Genomic DNA, 27,479 nt, shown 5'->3' with positions numbered 1-27,479 from the left:
ATTAAATAAATTTAGCCCATACTAATTAAAATACCCCTGTTTTTAAAAACAAATTAAAATTAGACAATTAAAAAGAGTTAAGCCAGCCCAGCTTGTTGAAATAGGAAAGTCTTGAGGGCGCGGTGGAAGGTGCGTAAATCCGGGATCCTCCGTGTCTCCGGGGGGAGTTCATTCCGCAGGGCAGGTGCCCCCACAGAGAAGGCTCTCCCCCTGGGGGCCGCCAGTCAACACTGTAATAGGTCATAGGCCATAAATCATAGTTACAAACAACCATTGAGAAATCGTAAGGAGCCAATGGGAAAGAATGAGAAAAAGATGGGAAATGAGACAGTGCCGTGAGAATTAAGCGTTCAGGTAGAGTGATGACACGGTGGAAAAAATTCTTGCCTGGTTGTTTTGGCATGCAATGCTCTATAGAGGCATCCTGAAGTAAGTTCGAATCTCGCCAGGCTCAAGGTTGACTCAGCCTTCCATCCTTTCTAAGGTAGGTAAATTGAGGACCCAGTTTGTGGGGGCAATAAGCTGACTTTGTATAAATAGACAAAAGTATGAAGGCTATTGCTTAACGCATTGTAAGCCGCCCTGTGTTGTGGCCCCGCCCTCTGAGCCTATCTCATCGGAGGAAGAAGGCTCCGAACATGAGGGAGAGGAGTCGGCCAGGCCTCCCTCTCCAGGCCTCTCCTCTCTGGCACTGTCTCAGGTGCCGGCCGAGGAAGAGGAGGTTAGCCGGAGCCAGGTGTCTCTGATGAGAGCGAAGAAGGAGAGCCGTCGTTCCTGGATGCACGCCAACGAAGGCGTGATAAACGGTTGCAGCAGTTAAGGAGGCGTGCTAGGGATTATAGCTGAGTCACTGGACCACACCCCAGAGACTATATAAGAGAGGGTGGTGGCTGGTAAAACTCCGTGACGAACAAAAACTAACTCTGGCTAGTCACTTGAACAACGCCTGAAGCTGCCGAAGGGATATTGTTTTTGCTGGACTATTTACAATGCCTATGTAATTTCATGTTATCTGTTGAAGTAAAGCTCTTGGCAGACGGTGCTTATATTGTTGCCAAGTTTGAGATAACAACCTGTGTGCGTGCCTATGCTTTCTTAACCCTCGGCTGGCTGTGTTTGTGTGTGTGTGGAGACGGGGACAGAACACCCTGAGTCTCCGGAGAAGGGCGGCATATAAATCAAATTAAAAAAAAAAGGTGGGGGGGAGAAGCTGAAAGAAATATGTCCCCAAATCCCCTTGTGCTCCCAGAGTGGAGGCTGGATCCTCCAGGTCACCTTAGCGGAACATACAGGCTCGGGGATCCACCCACCCCACCCTACCCCATCCCAGTGGAATATTCTGGGTGAGATTCAGAAATTTTCCTGCCCAGCCTGAAGATGCTGCTGTGGACAGAGTCTTCTTGCCCTGCCCTTCACGGTCCAGCCACAGCCCATTCTCTAACCATTAGGTTTTGCCTTTCTCCTCCTCCTCCTCTGCAGACAAGGTGCTCTTCCTGACCACAGCTGTGGATTTGGTGATTACGGAGGTGCAGGAGCCCGTCCGCTTCCTCCTGGAGACCAAAGTCCGTGTCTGTCCCCCGAATGAGAGGCTCTACTGGCCTTTCAGCAAGAGAAGCTCGACGGAAAACTTCTTCCTAAAATTGAAGCAGGTGAGACCTCTGAGCCCCTTCCCTCCTCCCCACCCTAATTCCTAACCCAGGGGTCAGCAACCTGCGGCTCTGGAGCCGCATGTGGCTCTTTCATCCCTCTGCTGCAGCTCCCTGTCGCTAGTCCGCTCCACAATTGATAGGGCTTTCGGTTAGGACAGGTAGAGGAAAAAAGGACGCCGCGCTAGGAGTAGACTCTATGGTGGGGGAACTGGACTTCCGGTCGGCTCCAGAATTGATAGGGCTTTCGGTTAGGACAGGTAGAGGAAAAAGGATGCTGCGCTAAGAGGAGACTCTATGGTGGTGGTGTGGGAGAGAAGTGGACTTCCGGTCAGCAGAGGAAAAAAGGATGCCGTGCTAGGAGGAGACTCTATGGTGGGGGAACTGGACTTCCAGTCGGCAGAAGTAAAAGGACACCACACTAGGAGGAGTCTCTATGGTGGGGGAACTGGACTTCCGGTCGGCTCCAGAATTGAATGCGGGTGTCAGCTTCTGGTTGTGGCTCTTTGAGTGTTTTAAGATTGCCGACTCCTGTCCTAGCCTGTTGGATGGAAGGGAGGTCTATTCCACACAGACAAGAACACTTAAAGTGGGTCCCTGAAACATTTCTGTTAAGCTTTGAACCCAACCCCGACCGATGTTGTTGATCTGTTGCTATAGATCAAGCAGAAGGACCGAAAGACCAGCACCGACACTCTCTACGAAGTGGTGTGCCTGGAGAGCGAATCCCAAAGGGAAAGGAAGAAAACCACTGCCAGCCCCGCCATCCGCCTCCCCCAATCCGGCTCCCAAGGCTCTATGATCCCGTCCCCTCCCGAGGATGATGAGGAGGAAGGTAAGGTAGACTGGAAAGGCAGCTTTTCCAGGGTGGTCTCCTGCGAGGGGTCGTCGGCGGGCAGTGGGCTAGTTGTAGACTTCAATAAGAGATTTGGGACACACCTTCTCCGTGTCTCTCTCTCTCTCTGTGTAAGATGATTATTATTATTATTATTATTATTATTATTATTATTATTATTATTATTATTATTATTATTATTATTATTATTTCTATGCCGCCCACTCTCTGAGGACTCTGGGCGGCTTACACCAAAGACAGTATACTAAATAGCACAATCTGGGTCCTCATTTTACCCACCTCGGAAGGATGGAAGGCTGAGTCAATCTTGAGCCGGTGAGATTTGATCCGCTGATCTGCTGAACTAGCAGTCAGCTGAAGGAGCTGCAGTACTGCACCCTAACCACTGCGCCACCTCGGCTCTTGTCTCAATCAAAGCCCCCATAGCCTTTTCTAACTACTTTAGGGTCCAGATTCTGCAAATCGCCCAGTTTGGTCACTGAGAAAGCTGCCCAGCTGTAGCAGAGGCCGCCCTTTATCTCTGAAAGTGCCACCTGCTTTGGATTTGTTCCAGGAAAGCAGGTGTCAGACCTGCCCCAGTCAGGCTCCTTGGGAAAGAAAGACCCTCGACTCCCATTTGGTTGAAGTGATGGGTTCTTTTACTAAAGGTTGCTTAAAGTCAGTCTAGAACTAAATTTCCCGCCTGATAAGATTACAGATTATTCCCCTTCTCCCAGCCCTCCCGCCTTGGACCAGTTTGTCTTCAGCCAATGAAGAGCTCTTTAGAGAGAGCGCTGAGATGTTTGGGGCAATCCACGTTCCAATCACAGGGTGCGCTGGCCTTGTCAGCTGGCACAAAGTGGTATCGTGCTTTCCTGGTCTTCGTCAAGCTGTCGGTCCCCTCTCCCAAATTCCCATCGTAACCTCATACACGCTCATTGCTCATTTGTCCCCCGCTTTACCCTCCATCCATCCTGATGGCAGGATGCTAGCGAGGCGCCAACCTGAAGATGGCAGACCTGACAGCGGTCTTTGGACAGGTGCCCGTGGAAGAGTGGCTCCCCGCCGTGAGGCGTTTTGGTGCCTTGTGCTTTGCACCCTCCCTCAGCCTCTCCTCGTCTTTTGCAGATAACGACGAGCCTCTGCTCAGTGGCTCAGGGGACGTCTCTAAAGAGTGTGCAGAAAAGATCCTGGAGACGTGGGGAGACCTGCTTTCCAAGTGGTAAGTCCTCTGCTTTCTGCGTCCACGTTCCAGGAATTGTCCTCGTTCGGATTATCCCGTCCGGAATGGGCCGTGCCTGTTTCTCCTCCAGGGTTTCGCCTCTGTGTTATTATCCATAAGCTTTTCTCCTCGGCAGGCCCTCCTCCATCTTTTTCGCCCTGGCACATGGGCCACGGCCCCTCTGTCCCAGTCCTTTCGTCGAAGTACAGTTCGCGTCAGTCGTTTGGGCACCCGGGACAGTTCGCAGCACCTCCATATACTCCTTTGGATGAAACCGGCTTATTTACGCACTGCCCCACCCCCGCTCCTCCACCAAGCGCAGCACCTCCATATACACCCCCCCCATCCCTGCTCTTCCACCCCTCCCCTTCTCATAACAAACGCAGCACCTTCCCCCAAGCAGCACCTCTCCCAAAGCTCCCGAGCTCCTGTGCCGATTGGCTGTCCTGTTCTGCCCCAGCTCCGGATTCCCGAGGATATTGACACACACCAACGGTCCTTATCAAGTTTATTAAGTAGCAAGAATAAATCAAAGTCCGGCAAGGGTTGGCAACCAGCCTAGAAAACAAGATACAACTTTTCCAAAAATGCTCTGATGATAATTACAAGTTGTTTCCAGCAAGAAACTTACTCACTGCATGTGACTTAAATAGGCTAAGGGAGTGGCCAATTATCCTCAACCCTTACTCTCGAGGAGACCTCCTCCTCCTGAGTAGCCACTCCTGCCTTTTGGCAGCTCTGCGTGCTCGAGCATTGAGGAGAGGCTCCTCCACTTCACTCTCTCTACTTGAAGGAGCCTCTGGAGGTTCTGAAGGCCCTGGCTGAGTCTCTGCCTCTGGCACCACATCCTCTTCAGCCTCCTCGCTGTCCGACGTGAGTGCTGGCTGTGCAGGCTGCTGGTGCGACATCACACCAGCCTCCTCGTCATTGGGATCAGCCACGATCCGCGCAGGCCGCTGGCGGGCCACAACAACGCCTGACGCGAACTGTACTTCGACGAATGGGCTGCAGCGAAGGGACTGGGATGTAGGAGCCGTGGCCCATGTGCCGAGGCGAAAGAATGGGGGAGGCCCAGCCAAGGAGAAAAGCTTGTGGAGAATAACGCAAAGGCGAAACCCTGGAGGAGAAACAGGCATGGCCAAGGTTACGAGCCAAAAAGTCCTAGATCCATCCAGTCAGGAGAAGGGAGGTATGTAGGCAAAGTCCCAATACAGCCGCTCCCCCCAAGCCTTGTTGACTGAGCCAAATTCTTGGTGATTTGCAGAAGGGAGGTGCCATCACGACTGTCCCTTCTGCTCAGCTCTTCCTTACATGCATAGCCCACCTTTCTCCCGCTAGGACAGGAGTCAGCAACCTGTGGCTCTGGAGCCGCATGTGGCTCTTTCACCCCTCTGCTGCGGCTCCCTGTCACTCAAAATAGGCGTCACAACCGCCAATGTGCGACACCCACTGGCATGTGATTCATTGAGCTTTTCAACCCCCAGTAGGCCAACCATGAATAAATCCAAGAAAAGAAAAGTTTTAGAAGAAAACAAAACGTTTAATTCAACTACATATGCTAGTTTTGCGGCCGCTGAAGAAATAGTCAGGCACGGGAAGGGTTTTGTGACTCCCGGTGTTTTCTTTTCTGTGGGAAACGGGTCCAAATGGCTCTTTTGAGTGTTTAAGGTTGCAGACCCCTGCTCTAGGACAGGGGTGTCAAACTCGATTTCATTGAGGGCCGCATCAGAGGTGTGTTTGACGTGGGAGGGGAGGCATGGCCAGGGGTGTGTGGCCAGGAGCACCTGTGGTGGCCAAGCGCTAAGGCAGGATTTCCCTCAGACCCTCCCTCCCTCTCATTATAATCTTCCTTCCTTCCTTCCTTCCTTCCTTCCTTCCTTCCTTCCTTCCTTCCTTCCTTCCTCCCTTCTTTCTCTCCTTCCTTCCTTCCTTTTTCCCTTTTCTTCTTTTTCCTTCCCTCTTCATTCTTCTTCCTTCCACTCTTTCCTTCTTTCTCTCCTTTCTTTCTTTCTCTCCTTTCTCTCCTTCCTTCCTTCTTCCTTCCTTTTTTCTCTCCTTCTTCCCTTCTTTCTCTCCTCCCTTCCTTCCTTTTTCCCTTTTCTTCTTTTTCCTTCCCCCTTCATTCTTCTTCCTTCCACTCTTTCCTTCTTTCTCTCCTTTCTTTCTTTCTCTCCTCCCTTCCTTCCTTTTTCCCTTTTCTTCTTTTTCCTTCCCTCTTCATTCTTCTTCCTTCCCCTCTTTCCTTCTTTTTCCTTCCTTGCTCTCTTGCCATCGTTCTCCTTTCTCCTTTCCTGTCCCTTCTTGGCTGCCCAAATGCAAAAGGGGAATTTCTCCTTTTGTGATGTCTTTACTTTGTTTTGCTAGCCCTCTTCCAGAGAAAATGGAGCTGGCCCACCGAGCTCCGTTTTCGTTGGCAGAGGCACCATGAGCCGGTCCTTTGCTGTTTCCAGGATGGCCCTGTGGGCCGAATCTAAGTACCCCACAGGTTGGATCCAGCCCTCTGGTCTTGAGTTTGACACCTCTGCTCCAGGAAGTCACTGATCTGCCTCCTTTCTTAGCCCTTGAAAAGGGACCTGCTGATTGAGCTGCAGCCAGAAAAGCTAATACAGTCCTAGGTTGTATAAATAGAGGCCTAGAATCAAGATCGCGTGATAGTCCCGCCTGGACTATTGCAATGCTCTCTACATGGGGCTCCCCTTGAGGAGAACCTTGGTGGTACAGGGGTTTAAGGCACCCTGTTATTAAGCTTATTAAGACCAGCTGCCTGCAATTACTGCAGGGTTCGAATCTCGCCAAGGCTCAAGGTTGACTCAGCCTTCCATCCTTTCTAAGGTAGGTAAAATGAGGACCCGGTTTGTGGGGGCAATAAGCTGACTTTGTATAAATATACAAAAGGATGAAGGCTATTGCTGAGCACATTGTAAGCCGCCCTGAGTCTTCGGAGAAGGGCGGCATATAAATCAAATTAAAAAAAAAAAAAAAAAAAGGAACACCCGGAAGATCCAACTGGTGCAGAGTGCGGCCGCGCGGGTGGTTATGGGAGCAACATGGTGCTCCCGTGTGACACCTCTCCTGCGCGAGCTGCACTGGCTCCCAGTGGTCTTCCAGGTGCGCTTCAAGGTTTTGGTTATCACCTTTAGAGCGCTCCATGGCTTAGGACCTGGTTATTTATGGGACCGCCTACTACCACAAACAGCCTCCCACCGGCCCCTCTCATAGAGAGGGGCTCCTCCAGATGCTGTCAGCCAAGCAGTGTCAACTGGCGGCCCCCAGGGTTAGGGCCTTCTCTGTGGGGGCACCCACTATCTGGAACGAGCTCCACCCGGAGATATGGAGGATCCCGGATCTGCGCACTTTCCGCCGTGCTCTTAAGACCCTCCTATTCCAGCAAGCCGGCCTGGCCTAATTTTCTCCCCTTTCTTTTAAATTTTTAAACTGAAATTTTAATCTGTTTTAAATTATTGGGATTTTTAATTGTTTTGGGCTAAATTATTTAATTTGGTTTTAGTTGTTTCTAACTTTTGTATTTATGTATTTTATTCTGTGCCTGTTCACCGCCCTGAGTCCTTCGGGAGTAGGGCGGTATATAAATTTAATAAAACAAACATAAAACATAAAACAAGTATTAGTTCCGCTTTATAAAACCCTTAGTAAGGCCCCACCTGGAATACTGCAACCAATTTTGGTCACCACGCTAAAAAAAAAAGATGTTGAGACTTTGGAAAAAGTGCAGAGAAGAGCAACTAAGAGGATCAAAGGACTGGAGACTAAAACATGTGAATAACAGCTGCAGGATTTGGGTTGGGCTAGTCTAGAGAAAAGAAGAATTAGGGGCAACATGATAACAGCATTCTCGTATTTGAGGGGCTGCCACAAAGAAGGGGGAGGTCAAAATATTCTAAAAAGCACCTGAAGGCAGGACAAGAAACAATGGATGGAAACTAATTAAAGAGAGAAGCAACCTGGAATAAAGGAGAAACTTCCTAACACTGAGGACAATTAACCAGTGGAACAGCTTGCCACCAGAAATCGTGGGCGCTCCATCACTGGAGGTTTTTAAGAAGAGACTGGACAGCCATTTATCTGAAATAGTGTAGGTCCGTGATGGCGAACCTTTGAATCCCTTTGAAGCCCGGTTGTCGTGGAAATGAGGGGAGGGGGGCACATTCCTGAGAAATGACGAGGAAAAGAAGTCTGAAGAATGACTTGGAAGACAGCCAATGAGAAGCAGAGTTTTGGGGATCGGAAAGGGAGGGATTGGGAGGCAAAAGGTCAGTCTTGTCCGCGTGGAGTCATGATCCGGTGGCTGAGCTCAATTAAAGAAAGATTTCCTTAAAGATTGGCAGTTTGGAAATTCATTTAATTTTGAGATAGCACCGCAGTCTGACAGGTGGCACACGGAACCATATCTGTGAGCACGCAAGCGTTGCCCTTGCTCAGCTCCAGTGCCCCAGCCAGCTGATTTTTGGGCCTTCCAGAAGTCAGGAAACGGGCTGTTTCCGGCCTCCGGAGGGCCTCCAGGGAGTGGGGAAGGCTGTTTTTGCCCTTCCCAGGCTCCTAGAAAGGCTTTGGAGCCTGGGGAGGGTGAAAAATGGACCTACTGGGCCCACTGTGCCATCGTATGCCAAAAGCAGGGGGAGTGCAGGGGGGTCGTGTGTGCATGTGCGGTGGCGCAGGGCACATTGAATTATGGGTGTGGGCAGGTGCGTGACCCCCTGTGCTCTCCCCGATTTTGGCACGTGACGGCAAAAAGGTTCGCCATCACTGGTGTAGGTTGTCCTGCTTGAGCAGGGGGCTGGACTGGAAGACCTCCAAGGTCCCTTCCCACTCTATTCTTTTCTGATTCTGATTGGTTGAGGCAAGAGGGAACCCACCCCCTCCTGCCGCGGGGTGTGCTTTCCCTTTTGCCAAGTCCCCAGCTGAGCTCTTGCTCCCTCCCTCCTTTCCAGGCACTTGAACCTGAGCGTGCGGCCCAAACCCTTGTCTGCGTTGGTGAGGAGCGGCGTCCCCGAAGCTCTCCGGGGAGAGGTGTGGCAGCTTCTGGCAGGATGTCACAACAACGACTTTCTGGTGGAGAAATACCGGATTCTCATCACAAAGGTGGGTTTGTTTTATGAACAGAAGATTGCTGGGGGAGAAGATGCTTTCAACAGTGGCCTTTGGGTTGGCTTCTCGGGTTGGTGGGCTTCTGGAACCGCTCGGAGAGAGAGCAAGGAGATCGGTCCTGGGGACAACTGGAATACAGTTTGGGAGGCATTTTAAGGCAGAATTTCAATTACTGTATTTTTTTGGAGTATAAGACGCTCCAGAGTATAAGACGCACCTTAGTTTTTGGGGAGGAAAATAAGGCGGAAAAAAATCTGCCTCTGCCTACATTGGTATTCATCTGGCTAGCGTCCTGTCAGTGAGTGAGACTCTTTGGAAACTGAAACAATATTTGCTGTGTGAGCAACAAGGAAGGAGACAGCAAGGAGCCTGGGCGTGGCTTAGGTCAATTGTTCTAAAGCTGATGTTGTGCTGATCTCTGAAACTAAAACTGAAACTCCTCTCCTCTGCTTGTGTTTTGCTTGCTGCTGCAAACTCTGGCTGTCCTTGCAGCAAATAGCAAACAGCCAGGTCAGCTTCAACACATTCTTGCAGCCTGATTCAGCACGAACAGCTGATTGGCGGGTGGATCGGCCTCCTGGAATACCCACAATCAGCTGTTCCAGGCTGCAGGGATCGCCACAGACCATCACCACCTCCATGCCTCACGTTTCGGCCTCCGAACGCCCCGTTTCAGACCCGTTCAAGGTTGCGGGGATCGCCAGAGCACATAGCTACCGATCGCCGCCTCCGCGTATTGCATTTTTGGCCTCTGCGCATTGCATTTTCAGCCTCCGCATGCCCCGTTTTTGTCCTCCGAGTGTTGCGTTTTCGGGCAGTTCCAGGCGGCAGGGATTTTCGCCACCGATTGCGCAGAGGCGGCGATAGTCTGTGGCAATCTGGAACAGGTCTAGAACGCGATGCGTGGAGGCTGAAAATGACCGATGGGTGGGGGGGGCGGCGGGTTAGCGGGGCTACATTCGGTGTATAAGATGCACCCAAATTTTCACCCTCTTTTAGGGAGGGGAAAAGTGTGTCATATACTCTGAAAAAATACTCTTTCTGGTCTCCGGCTTCGAAGGCTTCTCAAAATGTTTCTTGTTTCCCAGGGAGCTTTCTCAAAGGCGCTGGTAAAGTCCCATGGTTATAATGTCCTGTGGTTTTAGGCGCAGTGATTAGAGTGCAGTATACGGGCAGGCTACTTCTGCTGCCATTTAATTTAATTTAATTTAATTTAATTTAATTTAATTTAATTTAATTTAATTTAATTATTTAATTTAATTTAATTTAATTTAATTTAATTTAATTTAATTTAATTTTTTAATTTTTAATTTAATTTAATTTAATTTTTAATTTAATTTAATTTAATTTAATTTAATTTAATTTAATTTAATTTAATTTAATAATTTAATTTAATTTAATTTAATTTAATTTAATAATTTAATTTAATTTAATTATCGCATTTCTATGCCGCCCAACTCCCGAGGGACTCTGGGCGGCCTTGCTGGCTGCCTGCAATTTGGCAGTTCAAATCTCACCAGGCTCAAGGTTGACTTCCGTCCTTCCGAGGTCAGTAAAGTGAGGACCCAGATTGTTGGGGGGGCAATAGGCTGACCCTGTAAACCGCTTAGAGAGGGCTGTAAAATACTATGAAGTAGTAAATAAGTCTAAGTGCTGTAGCTGCTTTCCTTTCTTCTTCCTTCCTTCCTCCCTTCCTCCTTCCTTCCTTCCTTCTTCCTTCCTTCCTTCCTTCCTTCCCTTATCTCTTTCCTTCCTTTCTTTTCATATCTTCCTTCATTCCTTCCTATACCTTCTGCCTCTTTCCTTCCTTTCTTTTTATAATTTCCTCCTTCCTTCCTTTCCTCCCTCCCTCCTTTCTTTTCCCCTCCCTCCCTTCCTCCCTCCCTTCCTTCCTTCCTTGTCTCTTTCCTTCCTTTCTTTTCATATCTTCCTTCATTCCTTCCTATACCTTCTGCCTCTTTCCTTCCTTTCTTTTTATAATTTCCTCCTTCCTTCCTTCCTTCCTTCCTTCCTTCCTTCCTTCCTTCCTTCCTTCCTTATCCCTTTCCTTCCTTTCTTTTCATATCTTCCTTCATTCCTTCCTATACCTTCTGCCTCTTTCCTTCCTTTCTTTTTATAATTTCCTCCTTCCTTCCTTCCTTCCTTCCTTCCTTCCTTCCTTCCTTCCTTCCTTCCTTCTCCCTTTCCTTCCTTTCTTTTCATATCTTCCTTCATTCCTTCCTATACCTTCTGCCTCTTTCCTTCCTTTCTTTTTATAATTCCTTCCTTCCTTCCTTCCTTCCCTCCCTCCCTCCCTCCCTCCTTCCTTTCTTTCCCCCTCCCTCCCTCCCTTCCTTCTGCTTTCTTCCTTCCCCCTCCCTTCCCCTCCACATCTCCTTCCTCCCTCCCTCCCTCCCTCATGGTTAGAATGCAGTATTGCAGGCTAACTCTGCCCACTGCCAACAGTTTGATCCTCCCTGACTGACTCAGCCTTCCATCCTTCCGAGGTGGGTAAAACGAGGACCCAGGTTGTTGTTGGGGGGAGGGGGGCAATAGGATGACTCTGTAAACCGCTTAGAGAGGGCTGTAAAGCACCGTAAAGGGGTATATAAGTCTTAAGTGCTACAAGACGGAGCCTGCATCAAAGATAAGCGATACAATTGGCCGGACAGATGAAAGGTGTCAAATCTGCTCTGTCGGAGAGTGTGACATTTGGAAAGAAGCACATGTCTTAGGACAGGGGCAGGTGTGAAATGTCTTAGGACAGGGGCAGGTGTGAAATGTCTTAGGACAGGGGCAGGTGTGAAATGCTCCCGGTTTGGACCGGATCACCCGATCCGGTAGCGAAGGCGGCGGGTGGTTTGGAGAACCGGTAGCAAAAATCCCTGCCTGCCCCCTCCCATGCCCAGCTGAGCCGGGCAATCATCAGAGGCTTTTTTTTTTTTTTTTTTTTTACTTTTAAAAGCATTTTTTCTACAACCTCTTCGGCCGAAGGGAACGGCTAAAGAACAAGGGTCGACTTGGGAGTAAAGCCACACAGGTGGACGATGAATGGCCCCTCCCAGAGGGAATAAAAGAGGAGCGAAAGGGGAGTGGAGTTTGCAGGAGACAATTAGTTCACTTAATTGGTTCGTGACTCTCCTGGCCAAGTTTTGAAGATATCGGCCTGGCAGCTCTCCAAGCCAGATAAGGTCTGTGACTGTAAATTCACCCTTGAAAGACTCTGCTGGATGTGAATGAGAGGAATTCACAGTAATTTAATAAAAAGGGGTTTTTTTGTCGGGACAAAGGAGTCTGCTTCACGCTCTTGGGAAGCCTAGGTCTGAACAGACACGTAGCAATCTCGGGAGAGACAGCAGCGACCATACAGGTCGATATAGCTAAGTACCTGGCTTAGAAAGAGAGCCACCCGATCGGGGTTACCATCAAACGTGGTCTGTAAGGGGGGTGGTCCCTATACTGGTTGGGAGCCCCACACCCCCGGCTGCCCCGCCGGTCCTGGAGGTGCCTGACCTGAAACACTCGGGCCCCTGGACCCAGCAACCTGTCCCGGAACTGAGCGAAGCGGCACTGGAAGTTTTTAAGAAGAGGTTGGATAACCCTTTGTCTGAAGTGGTGTCGGGTTTCCTGCCTAAGCAGGGGGTTGGACTAGAAGACCTCCAAGGCCCCTTCCAACTCTGTTATTCTATTCTATTTGAATTTGGATCACGTGAGCCTGGGGATGCTGCAATGGTCTGAGTTGTGTGTGAAAAACGGTCCTTCCCCCATTGCCCCCTCGACAGAGGGGCCTTTGTGCGGACACGCGCCTCGGTCCTAACAGCTGGTTCTTTGCTCCAAGCCCCGTCCAGCCTTCTTCTCCGCAGTTGCTCCCTGGAGAAACGACGTAGTGCACCTCGCGGGAATCCCGGAAGCAGCTTCGCACCAGCTCCGAGATCGTTTTCCAAGCTGGCATTGCCTTTCCTCGTGATTTTTTTTTTATTTCTTCATTTAACCAGTTCACAAGTCTAAGAAACAAAAAAAAAAAACCCCACACCTTCACACAACCCTGAGTCCTCCAGAGGGGGGGCTGCTAGGCTTTCCTCCAGCTCAAAGAAAAATCTTTGTGGATCAGTTGTGGAGTAAAGAGGCCACGAGAGCTCATCTTCTATAAAAAAAAATGATTTTTTAAAAAAATTTGATTTATATGCCGCCCTTCTCCGGAGACTCAGGGCGGCTTACAATGCGCTAAGCAATAGCCTTCATCCTTTTGTATATTTATACAAAGTCAGCTTTTCTTTCTTTCTTTCTTTCTTTCTTTCTTTCTTTCTTTCTTTCTTTCTTTCTTTCTTTCTTTCTTTCTTTCTTTCTTTCTTTCTTTCTTTCTTTCTTTCTTTCTTCCTTCCTTCCTTCCTTCCTTCCTTCCTTCTTTCTCTTTCTTTCTCTTTCTTTCTCTTTCTTTTTTTTTTTTAAAAAATTTGATTTATATGCCGCCCTTCTCTGGAGACTCAGGGCGGCTTACAATGCGTTAAGCAATAGCCTTCATCCTTTTGTATATTTATACAAAGTCAGCTTTTCTTTCTTTCTTTCTTTCTTTCTTTCTTTCTTTCTTTCTTTCTTTCTTTCTTTCTTTCTTTCTTTCTTTCTTCCTTCCTTCCTTCCTTCCTTCCTTCCTTCCTTCCTTCTTTCTCTTTCTTTCTCTTTCTTTTTTTTTTTTTTTAAATTTGATTTATATGCCGCCCTTCTCCGGAGACTCAGGGCGGCTTACAATGCGTTAAGCAATAGCCTTCATCCTTTTTTGTATATTTATACAAAGTCAGCTTATTGCCCCCACAAACTGGGTCCTCATTTTACCCACCTTAGAAAGGATGGAAGGCTGAGTCAACCTTGAGCCTGGCGAGATTCGAACCTGCAGTAATTGCAGGCAGCTGGTCTTAATAACAGGGTGCTTTAGACCACTGTACTACCAAGGCTCCTTTGACAGTGATTTGACAGTCACTTATCTGAAATGGTATATAGGGGCTTCTGCTTCAGCAGCGGGTTGGACTAAAAGACCTCCAAGGTCCCTTCCAACTCCGATATTCTGTGATTCAGCCCTACCTAACCCTGGATCACAGGTATCTTTTGACTGGCATCCATCATGGGCATAGGATGCCGCGATTCAAAAATCTGTAAAAAAAACAAACCCCAATTTAGCCAATTTTGCTCCCTTGGTTTTGGAAAGGAGGGACTTACCTGCTGTAGGGAGAAAGAGGAAATACAGTAGTGGCCAAAATTGTGGAAATCTTTTGGGAAAAGTGTATTTTTAATAATAATAATAATAATAATAATAATAATAATAATAATAATAATAATAATAATAATAATAATTTTATTTCTATACCGCCCTTCTCCCGAAGGACTCAGGGCGGTGTACAGCCTATTAAAAGCACAAGACAAACCAATTAAAATAATTTAAAATTATTAAATAATTGGGCTCAATTTAAAACCCCAGAAATTTAAAACACCCAATTTAAAGTTATTATGTTGATAGCCCGGCCTGGCGGAACAACAGGATCTTGAGTGCACAGCAAAATACCCGGAGGTATTTGATGGCTAATAAGCTTTGATGGCTAATAACACCACTTCTTTTTTTTTGGAGTTTCAAGATAATCCTATTCCGCTGCTGGAATGGCCTGGGAATAGCCCCAGACCTTCATCCAATTGAAAATCTATGGATTTTCCGACTAAAGAAACTTGCTAGTCAGAAGCGACCCAGCAATAAAACCCAGTTAATAGAAGCCATCATTCCATCTTGGTTTCACATGATAAACAGCTGCAGAACTCAAAGACTTGATTCACTCCATGGGAAGACGTTGTAAGGCCGTCATTCATGCTAAAGGTTACGCAACTAAGGATTAACTGACATGGTGATCATTTCTATATCTCGTTTTTTCTATAGTGATCATTTTTGTATATCTCCTTTTTTCTACGTGTTTCGCTTTTTGTCTTTATACTATAACTGCTATTCTAATAGCAAATCCTTCATAAAAGTGATTGCATTACATTTTTATTTAAAATTTGATTTATATGCCGCCCTTCTCCGGAGACTCAGGGCGACTTACAATGCGTTAAGCAATAGCCTTCATTCTTTTGTATATTTATACAAAGTCAGCTTATTGCCCCACAACTGGGTCCTCAATTTACCTACCTTAGAAAGGATGGAAGGCTGAGTCAACCTTGAGCCTTGGCGAGATTCGAACCTGTAGTAATTGCAGGCAGCTGGTCTTAATAACTAGCTTAATAACAGGGTGCCTTAGACCACTGTACTACCAAGCCTACATTCTTGATTAAATTATCTTTCCATTGATATATACTTTTATGATACTACTCCAAAAAAAAAAAAAAAGTGGTGTTATTAGCTAGTTTTAGAAAATACAACTTTTCCCAAAAGGTTTCCACAATTTTGGCCACTGCTGTAGATCTCCAGGGCCTTTCCATAAAAACTGGGGGCTCTGCAGTGTGTATAGATCCAGTGTCTCAACAAAAATGTTGAGACTTTGTGGGGGGGGGGGGAACAAAAGTGCAAAAAGGAGCAATTAAGATGATTAAAGACTAAAAAAATGTGAAGAACGGTTGCAGGATTTGGGTTTGGCCAGTCTAGAGAAAAGAAGGAGTAGGGGGGACACGATGGCACTATTCCAGTATTGAAGGGGCTGCCACAAAAAAGAGGGGGGGTCAATTTATTTTCCAAAGCCCCAGAAGGCAGGACAAGAAACAACAGATGGAAACTTAACCAAGGAGAGAAGCAACCTGGGATGAAGGAGAAACTTCCTAACAGTGAACAATGAACCAGTGGAACAGCGTGCCACAAGAAGTTGTGAGTTGCTTCATCATTGGAGGTTTTTAAGAAGAGACTGGACAGTCACTCATCCAAAATGGTATAGAAGACCTCCAAGGTTCTATTCTGATTGATTGATTGATTGATTGATGGCTGGGTCCCTCCCTTTTCCATCTTCTAAATCATCTGTCTTTTTCTGACATGAAGGAGAATTGTTCACGGGGGGGACGGACGACAAACCAGAGATGCATCTTTTTAACTGGACAGTAATTTTTAAGCCTAGTCGGATTCACTCCTCAGAGCACCCTTGTTTCTTCCTTCCTAAATATTCACACATTTATTAGCACCTGGCTCAGGTGCGTGGACCTCAGCAGCACTTAACACCAAACCCAAGAAAAAAGTCCCATTAGCTATAAAATGCATTTCCTTCACGCCGGACTAAACAGGAAGAGGGGATATATATTTTTGGGAGAATTCTCTGCGCAGTTTTTAAGGAGAACGCCCTCGAATCGGCGATCCGCTGCTCGATCTGGAAAACCCCCTTAAAAATCGATTTTTATTTTTCGGAGCAGTTGAATCGACTCGATTCGAGGCGGTTCGCTTTTGCAAGACCCGGCCCGTGTCCGGTTGTCCGTGAGGATTTCTTGACCGGAAAACTGCAAAAATAAGGCGGCTGCCTTTTTCCCCATTCTTCGGATCCGAGTTTCCAAGGTCTTCGAGGGAGAAAAGAGAGCCAGTTTCTATGGTAACCGAAGGAGCAAGATGGAGGGGAGATGCTTCGAAGGAGCCGGCTCTTCAATGGCTAACGAAGGAATCACCTGGGTTGCTTCAAAGGATCTTTCCTGATGGCTAGCTCTCTAGCTTGCCCTCCTTCCTTCCCTCCCTTCTCGCTCCCTTAGCCCTTAAATCTGAGTTTGTATCCTGAGATTATCTCGCCTCACGATGAATATTCAAAGCAGAGTCTTTTCTCCCGTTCCTGCCAAAGTGGTCAGGGAATATATATATATATATATATATATATATATATATATATATATATATATATATATATATATATATATATATATATATATATATAAAGAGCCTTGGTAGTACAGTGGTCTAAGGCACCCTGTTATTAAGCTGGTTATTAAGACCAGCTGCCTGCAATTACTGCAGGTTCGAATCTCACCAGGCTCAAGGTTGACTCAGCCTTCCATCCTTTCTAAGGTAGGTAAATTGAGGACCCAGTTTGTGGGGGCAATAAGCTGACTTTGTATAAATATACAAAAAGGATGAAGGCTATTGCTGAGCACATTGTAAGCCGCCCTGAGTCTCCGGAGAAGGACGGCATATAAATCTAAATTAAAAAAAAATTAAAAATTAAAAAAAAAATAAAAGAGGAACAGAAACCGTTGGGGCTAAAGGGATTTGGAAGCGCAGCTGAATCCTGGTTTAATCCAGAGGCTTCCCTCAAGAGAGCTGGCTTCTGGTTTTACTTCGGTGAAGCCACCTTTGGATCAGGGGCCTGGTCACAGAGGCCCTGTCCGGATTTCAGTCCATCAAAACTCCTGCAAGGGTCACTCTGGTGGATCTCGGGTCACAAGGACGGGGACTGTCCCCTTTGATGATGTCCTTGGGGGAGGGGGGGGGAAGGGAGTGCCATGTTTTGGCTTCCCCCTTTTGGGGGGTTAAAAGGATCAGGGCTGCCAAAATGCATCAGGGAGAGAGAGGGAGGGTCTCCCTCTCTCAGCAGCCCTCCCGAGGGGTTGATACCTGGGGGGGGGAAGGGGCTTGGCATCCCTCCCCTTCCCCCTCCATCTGGCTGCTTTCTTTGGGCTGTTTGAGAGATTTGTACTTCCCAACTGCATCTGTAACTCCAGCCGGTCTGGGCAGAGCTGAGAGGCAGGGGCAGGTGGGTGGGCGGGTGGGTGGGTTTGGCCGATGCTCCCCCTCTCTCCCTACGCCAAGAGAAACTTTTCTGCAGGGCGGTGGGCTTGGCAGTGCAGTGAAGAGCGAGCAAGCGCGCTGGAGGAGCCTGGGGACACGCAGGCGCGCGCGCCCACCGAATCTGCAGAGCCAGCTGGGTGGAGAGAACCAGCCCAGGGGCTGCGCTGCCTTTTCCTCCCCTTCTGACCCGCAGTGGGCAGCTGCCTGCCTCTGCCGGAGCAGACACCCCAGGCAGATACACGCACCGTCTCCTGCCTGGCTGGCTGGCCGGTTGGCTGGCTAGCTAGCTAGCTGGCTGGCTGCGAAGAGCTCGCCTTTGTCCTCCTTGGAGCATCGGCAGGTAGGCGGCGGAGGAGGAGGAGGGGGTGCCAGTCTCCAGAGCATCCCTCCTCCAGATACCCTGGGAAGCTGGTGGGCAGCTGGCCCCCCTCTCCTCTCCCCCTCTCCTGCAGTGTTGGGGGCGGGGAGGCCGCCTGGCGCATCCGGGGAGGAAGGGAGGGATGCTGTAATACGCCCCTTCTTTCTTCCTCCCTCGGCTTCCAAGAGGAACCGCCTCCACGTGGCTCCACTGGCCTTCTCTCCTCTCCTCCCCTCCCTCCCTCCCCCAACCCTCCAGCCAGCCTCCCCCTCTTCCTCCTCCTCCTCCTCCTCCTCCTCTTCCAGCCAGAGAGCAGCCCAGCAGCAACGCACCTCTGCTCCCCCCCAGCGGCAGCCAGCCTCCTGCTGCCAGCCAGCCAGCCAGCCAGCCCAGCTGGAGGAGGGGGCGGTGGCTGCCGGCAGCAGCAGCAGCCAGCAGCAGCGAGCCAAGAGGGAACATTGCGGACAATGCCCGGGTGGCTGCCACACTCCTCCTCGCCTTTTCCCAAGGAGCAGCAGCAGCAGCAGCCGCCGCTGCCGTCGCGCACACAGGAGCTGCCGCAATGACAGCCGGTGCAGCAGCCGGCCAGCGGCCACCGGCGTGAGAGGGGGGGGGCGCCGTGGGCACCATTGCAAGATGAACGCCTCCCTGGATGGCAGCAGCCCTTCCGGCAACGGGAGCGGCGGTGGCGGTGACAGCGGCGGGAGGCCCTTCTGCCTGCTGGCGTCCGGCTACCCCGACAGCCTGGATGTCTGCCTGCTGGAGGTGATCATCATCGTCTTCCTCACCGTCCTCATCATCTCGGGCAACCTGGTGGTCATCTTTGTCTTCCACTGCGCCCCGCTGCTGAACCACCACACCACCAGCTACTTCATCCAGACCATGGCCTACGCCGACCTGCTGGTGGGGGTGAGCTGCCTGGTGCCCTCCCTCTCCCTGCTCCACCACCCGGTGGCCTTCCTGCCGGAGTCCCTGGTCTGCAAAGTCTTCGGCTACGTGGTCTCGGTGCTGAAGAGCGTCTCCATGACCTCGCTGGCCTGCATCAGCCTGGACCGCTACATCGCCATCACCAAGCCCCTCACCTACAGCACGCTGGTCACCCCTTGCCGCCTGCGCACCTGCATCCTGCTGCTCTGGCTTTACTCGGGCGCCGTCTTCCTGCCCGCTTTCTTCGAGTGGGGGAAACCCGGCTACCATGGGGACATCTTCCAGTGGTGCGCCGACTTCTGGGACACCCGGGCCGTCTTCACCCTCTTCATCGTGGTCATGCTGTACGCGCCGGCCGCCTTGGTCGTCTGCTTCACCTACTTCAGCATCTTCCGCATCTGCCAGCAGCACACGCGGGAGATCAACGAGAGGCGAGTGCGCTTCAGCTCCCAGGAAGGGGAGGCATCCGAGGGGCAGCCGTGCCCCGACAAGCGCTACGCCATGGTCCTCTTGCGCATCACCAGCGTCTTCTACATCCTCTGGCTCCCTTACATCGTCTACTTCCTCCTGGAGAGCTCCTCGGTTTATCACAACCGCCTGGCCGCCTTCCTAACCACCTGGCTGGCCATCAGCAATAGCTTCTGCAACTGTATCATCTACAGCTTGTCCAACAGTGTCTTTCAGAAAGGGTTGAAGCACCTCTCGGGCGCCCTTTGCATTCCTTGCGCCCGGCACCGGGCGGCCAAGGACTCCTCCGCCTCCCGCAGCAAAAGACCTTCTAACGGGTGTCACGCCTGATGGGGCTTGCTTTCTTTTTTTTTTTTTTCCCCTCCCCTTCCTCCCCGAACTCAGGACGTCCAGATGTGCAAAAAGAAAGACGCTACTGATCTCAAAAAGGACCTGAGGATTTCCACCAGCACGGGGCTGCGCGCCGGGTTTCTGGGTTCGAGTCCCCGGTGGGAAGCAGGAAACAGGAACGTGTCCATTTTGACCGGGAGCGTGGGGAGGGGGGGGGGAAGGAGAGGGAGGGAAGGGTCTTTTCTTTGGAGTGACTCAATGGATGGTCTCCAATGCCAGCTAAAAGGCCCTCCAGCTGTTTCTCGCCTCTGTGGCCTGCTGTTTGGAGATCTGTGCTCTTTCGTCTCAAGTCCAGGAGTGTGGTTTAAATAGTGTATTCTTTTTGACTTGTTTTGTGCATATGCCAAAGTATGTTTCAAAAAAAATCTTATGGGTCCAAATAACGATTTGTCCCCCCCCCCTCTCCCAACTCCTCTCTCCCCCCACCCGCCACCCGCCATGCCCGTAGCCAATAATTCCACTGTCCCCTTTTCTCCTCTTAGGGTTTTTTATAAATGTGGTTATTTCTCTTCTCCCCAGATCCCTTTTGGGACTCCCCCCCTTTCCCCCCCCCCCCCCAAACCCTCACCAGGTTGTTCATTTGTGATTTAAAAGTACCGTATTTGCATTTTTCTTAAAAAAAAAAAAAAGAAAAGAAAAAAAAATTTGAAATGTCTGTGTAGTTAAATGAATGACTTTGGAGCAGACCAAAATTAGCAAATGAATAAAAGTGTTTCCTTTTTTTTTTTTTTTCTCCCTCGTCTCCTCCTCCTGTTTGTTTCTTTGTTTATTTATTTATTTCATTTCAGCCAGCGGGGAGAGAAAAAAGAATATATATTTATTTTGTCCTTTTCCTTGTTTCCGATTTTGTAGGCAGCCGCTTTGGGCATGAAGTCATTTGTTCCTTGACTTGTTTTGGCTTGTTTTGAAGCAGTTTCTCAAAACAAATTTCTCTCTCTCTCTCTCTCTCTCTCTCTCTCTATATATATATATATATATATATATATATATATATATATATATATATATAGAGAGAGAGAGAGAGAGAGAGAGAGAGAGGGAGAGGATAGATAGATAGATAGATAGATAGATAGATAGATAGATAGATAGATAGATAGATATGTTTCTCAAAACAAATTTCTCTTCATATATATATGTGTTTTCTTTCCTTTTCGTAGGCTTTATGTGTATTTCTCTTTAGCCAGGTTCTTCCTACGTAAACCAAGATTTTTATGCAGCCCTAGTTCAGTGAAATCACAATCCACTAGTTTCTAGGTTAACACGCACTCAGGCTGCAGCAAGGATAATGAAGCAGGATCCACAACGTCTAAACTGATAGTCAAGGCCAGAAGATGAGCTTGTCGAAAGTGTTGGTTAGGATTTTAGCCACAGTTTTAAAAAACTTTACAAAGTGTTTTGTTGGGATTTTGGAGGATTTTGAGCTGAGATCTTAGCCAGGATTTTAAGCATTTTAACTAACAGACTTTTAAATGACGCGGGAGAACACCTGAGATTTTAACTTTTTACATATATATATATATATATATATAGTAGCAGCAAGAACTTGCTGGCTGCCAGAAAGGAAAAAAGCCCAGAATCGAGTGGATGTGATTCTACTGAGCTAGGGCTGCAGAAAAACCTTGGTTACGTAGGGAAAACCTGGCTAGAGGAAAAACACACATAAATCCTACGAAGAAGTAAGAATATATGTGTGTGTGTGTGTGTGTGTGTGTGTGTGTGTGTGTGTGTATATGTTTTTCTTTCTTTTTCATAGGTTTTATGTGTATGTCTCTTTAGCCAGGTTCTACCTACGTAAACCAAGATGTTATGCAGCCCTAGTTCAGTGAAATCACAATTCACTAGTTTCTGGGCTTTTTTTTTCTTTTTCTGGCAGCCAGCAGACTCTTTGCTGCCCATTGGGAGACTAAGATAAATCTATTTCGGCCTTATAAGTCCTCATCAGTTAGCCACACCCTCATCTCATGTATCCTCCCTGTATGTATATGTGTGTGTATGTATATATATGTATGTATGTATGTATGTATGTATATATATATACACACATACACACACACATATACACATACATACATACATATATACATACACACATATATTAAGTGTTTTTCTATCGAGACACCTACATATATACGTGTGTATGTGTATATGTATGTATATATCTATATATAAGTTCCTGATCGCTGTGATAAGGAAAGAAAAAAAAAAACTTTGGGAATTAAGGAGATGTTTTTGGTTGGGATCATGATTGAAACCCCGGAAGTTTGGAAATCTGTTGAAAAAAAAAAAAAAAGGCTTCTCAATTTTGATAGCGATGAAATGCAAAATTGTGCGTTTGTGTGTACTCCCCTATCCATTTTTAAAAAAAGCAGCCAGGTCTTCAACCTGGTTCAAATTCTAGTAGGATACGTCTCAGGCACTGCCTGCATTGGGGTGAAAAAAAAAATACATTTTTGTATTCAGACTACACTGCTTTGGTTAATCAACCAAGCCATCTCTGCAAAATATACCACTTTCGATCTAGAGAGAAGCTGCTCCCCAATTTCTGGCTCAGAAAGATTTGAGGCTGCTGGGTCCGGCTAAGAGTTTGCCAGATGCCGGGTAACAACGTGCTACAGCTAAACGGAGGGGAAAATGCAAAGCTATCACTGGCTGCTAGTCCATAAGGTTAATATGGAACTGCTAGGAACAGGAGCAGTCTACCTCCGAATGCCAATTGCTGCAGGGGATTGATTCTCACGCCCCGGAGGTGGCTTTTCTTCGCCCATTGTTAGAAGAAACAGGATACGGTGCCAAGCTGGGAGTTTCAATTTAAACAAGTCTTCCTTTTTTATTTTTTAAAACTTGCCATTTTAAAGGCCAACCCTGGAAATCCAGCTTGCAAAGCCAAACTTTCGCCTCGCCTCTTTCTCCGTCTCCCCCCCCCCCCAATCTGCAGACCGGCCACTGAAGATCTGACTAAGTCTTTTTTTTTTTTTTTTTCAAACAGAATCCCGGGTGCAAAAAAAAAAAAAAAAAAAGGACGGACGGATATTTTAATTATTTGCTTCCCCGTTGGCCGAGCTTTAAAAATCGCAGGACAAGCTTGTCCAATATTTGCCATGCTTGAAAAGAACGAGTGTTTTTGTGTGCCAGATGGGCACATCTCGCGCACAGATGTGAGATTGTCCCCAGGAAGGAAGGAAGGGGATTTTGGGTTGGGCAAAGGGAAAGAAATTTTAACACGGCTGCGAAGACCTTTCAAAACTACATATAACGCCCAGGTTTCGTATAATTAAGCGCTAAAAACGGGGAGAAAATGCATGATGGATTTTGTCTTAAGATTAGGAACCGTTTTCCGCCGTTGCATCTTGCCTTGTCGGTCCGGATCTCGCCTGTTACAGGGAACACTTTCATAAGTGTCATTTTTTTAAAAAAACCGTTAAATTTTAGAACTTGGCACGGTCCAGAGCTGTGCTTGGATCCAAACACCAGAAGATTAGCCTGTGTTTAACTGCAAGCATGAGTCGAACGTACTCTGGGTCGGGGGGGGGTGTCGGGGGGGGCGGCTTCGTAAATGTGGTTCGGCGGCTAAGATGCTGAGCTTTGTCGTCCTTTGTGTGAGCAGGGGGTTGGACTAGATGACCTGTTGAATGTTTCCTTTCACTCTCCTGGCTGCCCTGGGGAGCAGTGAAGAGACACCGTGTGTGTGTGTCTTTCTGTCTGTCTGTCTGTCTGTCTGTCCCAAAATCTCTCTGCCTTTCGCAGGGTTAGAACCAGCAAACTCGTTGACCGAGGCTAATATTTATCTATGACTTACATTTGATCAAATCCAGGGAGCTTCCATCTTACTCTCAGAGCGATTCCAAGAAATAAGCAAAAGCACCCCGAATGTTTTTTTTTTATATAAAAGGTTTTTTTTTAATTTTATTAGACAAACGAACCTACAATACATAATCGATCATTCGGTGCATCGTCCAAGTACATCTTTCGTGTCGTCTTCCTACTCCTCCGCCATTTATCGTATCTTAATATTATCAATTTTTTTTGCTTTAATTTATATGCCGCCCTTCTCCGGAGACTCAGGGCGGCTTACAATGTGCTAAGCAATAGCCTTCATACTTTTGTATATTTATACAAAGTCAGCTTATTGCCCCCACAAACTGGGTCCTCATTTTGCCTACCTTAGAAAGGATGGAAGGCTGAGTCAACCTTGAGCCTTGGCGAGATTCGAACCTTCAGTAATTGCAAGCAGCAGATGTTAATAACAGTGCATTAGTCCACTGTGCTACCAAGGCTCTTTTTGTTTGTTTGTTTGTTTGTTTGTTTTGTTGATTATAACATTTTCTCCCACATTTCTTGCTTTTCTCTTCATGCATCTATCTATCTTCTTTCTTCTTCACTCATTTTATTACAACATTCCTGATTTTTTTTTTTTTGATACCCCGATGCCAGGTTTGATGCTCGGGGGTGTAACCGTCTCAAACGCAACGGGTCATCCTTTGGGGCGGGGGAGAGAGGAAATCAAAGCTTCTACAGGAGAGGCTGAAATATCCCTCGGATATTTGGATATTCGGGTATCCAGATAGGGCCGAGAATCGAAGTTTTAGAGGCTCAGACCCAAAACAATGGGATTCACCAAGAACAGTCCCAGAAATCCGGTCTCTGAAGATGTCTGTTTGGGTTGTTGTGTTGTTTTGTGGGGGGGGGGGGGGGGTTTGTGCATTTGTGATGGGGATGGGTTAACAAGCCTTTGTGCATCATTGAAAGCCAGCTGTATTTAGTTGCGTAAAAAAAGAACATTCCGGATGCGTTTGTTTTATACCTGTCGTGGACCAGCTGAAGTATCCCAGCCTTTTAAAAAGAAAATAAATCTATTCGAAGTTTATCTAATTGCAAGGGGGAAAATTAAACAAGCAGTGCTTATTCTACTGGACAGGTAAACGGAGACGAGGAGCCGTTTCAACCATCCATCGTCGTGATTTTTATTTCCTAGGGAGAAATCGTTTTTTTTTCCTGCGTTGCTAACAACAGAAAGGGCCCCAAAACAGTAAAAAAATAAACCCAATCCCTGCCTTTAATAGCGTAGGAACTTTTTAACACAGATTCTTGGGACAATCATTGTGTAATCGTCGATTTTTGCCGCCTTTTCAAGAGTCCAGCTTAGTAAGACTTGGGAGGTTTCAGTGTAAAAACAAAACAAAAAATATGTGCTTTATTCCCACCCCGGCTCTCGGCTTCCTGGAAACGTCTCTTAAATGCCACCCCATTCTTTACTGGCAGCTTTTGTCCCCAAAAAGGACTCGTGTGTGTTTTGCTTGGCAGGGACGTCTGGAGCGCGAAATGCTTCCATGGCTCTCAGTCTTTTCCTCTGGTCAGCCTGTGGGATACGTCCCCGGGACATTTTGCTTTCATGCTTGGGTCACCCAGCTTTCGGTTTGGGTCACAAGAAAAAAAAAAGGGGGGGTATTTAGAAATAGAATAGAATAGAATTTTTTATTGGCCAAGTGTGATTGGACGCACAAGGAATTTGTCTTGGTGCATATGCTCGCTCTCGGTGTGCATAAAAGAAAAGGTATCATAAGGTACCAATAAAGGAGAATATTTGTAGCTCAGGGTCGAGATGAGGGGTCCTTGGTGCTCTCTGAGCTTCATGGGTTTTTTGCAAATGTTTCATTATCAAACTAGGTAACATCATCAGTGCTCCAAGAGAGTAGGGTTTGTGGAGGAGAGGAGGAGGAGGAAGAAGAGGAAGAAGAGGAGGAGGAAGGGAGGAAGGAAGGAGAGGAGGAGGGAGGAAGAGAACTGTGGGGTCCTTGGTGCTCTCTGAGCTGGGTGGGTTTTTTGCAAATGTTTCATTACCAAACTAGGTAACATCATCAGTGCTCCAAGAGAGTAGGGTTTGTGGAGAGGAGGAGGAGGGAGGAAGGAGGAGGAGGAGGAGGAGGAGGAGGAGGTGGAGGAGGAGGAGGAGGAGGAGGAGGAGGAGGAGGAAGGAAGAGAACTGTGGGGTCCTTGGTGCTCTCTGAGCTTGGTGGGATTTTTGCAAATGTTTCATTACCAAACTAGGTAACATCACCAGTGCTCCAAGAGAGTAGGGTTTGTGGAGAGGAGGAGGAGGAGGAGGAAGGAAGGAGGAGGAAGAAGGAAGAGAACTGTGGGGTCCTTGGTGTTCTCTGAGCTGGGTGGGTTTTTTGCAAATGTTTCATTACCAAACTAGGTAACATTATCAGTGCTCCAAGAGAGAAGGGTTAGTGGAGAGGAGGAGGAGGAGAAGGAAGGAAGGAAGAGGAGGAGGAGGAGGAGGAGGAGGAGGCAGGGAGGGAGGGAGGGAGAGAACTGTGGGGTCCTTGGTGTTCTCTGAGCTGGGTGGGTTTTTTGCAAATGTTTCATTACCAAACTAGGTAACATCACCAGTGCTCCAAGAGAGTAGGGTTTGTGGAGGAGAGGAGGAGGAGGAGGAAGAGGAAGAAGAGGAGGAGGAAGGGAGGAAGGAAGGAGAGGAGGAGGGAGGAAGAGAACTGTGGGGTCCTTGGTACTCTCTGAGCTTGGTAGGGTTTTTGCAGACGTTTCATTACCTAGCCAGGTAACATCAGCAGCGGGAGGAGGAGGACTGTGGGGTCCTTGGTGCTGTCTGAGCTTGGTGCTTTTCTTGCAGATGTTGCATTCCCCAAACTAGGTAATATCATTATTGGGTGATGAAACTCTTCCTCCCGCCTCCTCCCCCTCTCCTCCTCCTCCTCCTCCTCTCCACAAACCCTACTCCCTTGGAGCACTGATGATGTTACCTGGCTAGGTAATGAAACGTCTTCAAGAAACCCACCAATCTCACAGAGCACCAAGGTCCCCCTCAGGAGTATTCAGCTCAGGAGGGACAACTTAGAATAGGGCTCCATCAGTTCCCTTTCCATCCTTTTCCAATCCCTAACAGGTTTTCACGGCAGCCTTTCCTCTCTTTACCTCAGAGAGCGGGGATGGGGTTGGGGTTGGACTAGATGACCTACAAGGTCCCTTCCAACTCTTGTTAATCTGAATCTAATCTGAATCTATTTTAAGATCAAGATACTCCATGCTTAAGTCCATAAAAGGCTTCATGCCCTCAGGGAGAAAAGGTTGGCAGGAGATTTACCTCAGAGAGAAACAAGCGAAAAGCTACCTGGGCACCTCCGTTTTTTAGATGGCGGGTTTTTTTTGCAGACATTTGCATACAATGTTAAATGTCTAATTTAGCATTGCATGCATATTCTGTTCGGGTGGCTCGATACAGATGTTTGGGGGGGCCACACGGCAAGCGAAGAAATGTCGCAAAACCATCGTTTAAATCACAAAATGTGTAAATTTCTTTGTGGGTCTAAAAGCGCGAAGGGTGCTGCTTAACGCAAGGAAGGCGTGGCTGCAGTTGTGACTCCTTATTCTTCAAACTTCCCTGCACGCGGGGAAGTCCTCGGCTTATGACCACACCTGAGCCCAACGACGCTAAGCGAGACGCTCGTTAAGCGAGTCCCGTGTCGTCGTCCTCCCCCGTTTTGCCACCTTCCTTGCCACCTTTGTTAAAGCGAATCGCTGCGGTTGCGACGTCAGCAACACCGTCGTTAAATGAATCGGGGTTTCCCCTCCTCCCTCCGTTGACTTTGTTCATCGGAAGGTCGGAAAAGGGAATCACATGATTACTCCCCCCAGGACACTTCAGCCGTCATAAAAATGAGTCAGTGGTCGAACGTCTGAATTTTGATTGTGTGAATGACCACGGGGATGCCACAACGGCCATTAAGTGTGAAAAACAGTCTTAAGTCCCTTTTTTCAGGGCCGTTGTGACTTCGAACGGTCCCTAAATGAACTGTTGTAAG

At 47.9% G+C, this 27,479-nt stretch overlaps 2 protein-coding genes across 2 annotated transcripts in view; both read left to right on the top strand.

Annotated features, from left to right (window-relative positions):
- Nucleotides 1–27,479, top strand: part of RABGAP1 (RAB GTPase activating protein 1) — a 99,502-nt gene that overhangs the window by 31,757 nt on the left and 40,266 nt on the right. Inside the window, exons 10-13 of the mRNA XM_070955769.1 lie at nt 1,480–1,649; nt 2,307–2,481; nt 3,610–3,703; nt 8,653–8,803. Of these exons, the coding sequence (XP_070811870.1) occupies nt 1,480–1,649; nt 2,307–2,481; nt 3,610–3,703; nt 8,653–8,803 (590 nt within the window). The remainder of the gene's footprint in view (nt 1–1,479; nt 1,650–2,306; nt 2,482–3,609; nt 3,704–8,652; nt 8,804–27,479) is intronic.
- Nucleotides 18,444–19,626, top strand: GPR21 (G protein-coupled receptor 21). Its single transcript, XM_070955768.1, has one exon. The coding sequence runs from the start codon at nt 18,508–18,510 to the stop codon at nt 19,594–19,596; it is 1,089 nt and encodes a 362-aa protein (XP_070811869.1). The 5' UTR covers nt 18,444–18,507; the 3' UTR covers nt 19,597–19,626.

This window comes from Pituophis catenifer, unplaced genomic scaffold, assembly GCF_029215685.1.
Source record: "Pituophis catenifer annectens isolate HBS135680 unplaced genomic scaffold, rPitCat1.0.hap2 SCAF_17, whole genome shotgun sequence".
NCBI classification, from domain to species: Eukaryota; Metazoa; Chordata; class Lepidosauria; order Squamata; family Colubridae; genus Pituophis; species Pituophis catenifer.
The sequence above is the reverse complement of the archived record's forward strand: the minus strand, read 5'-3'. Positions and strand labels throughout refer to the sequence as shown.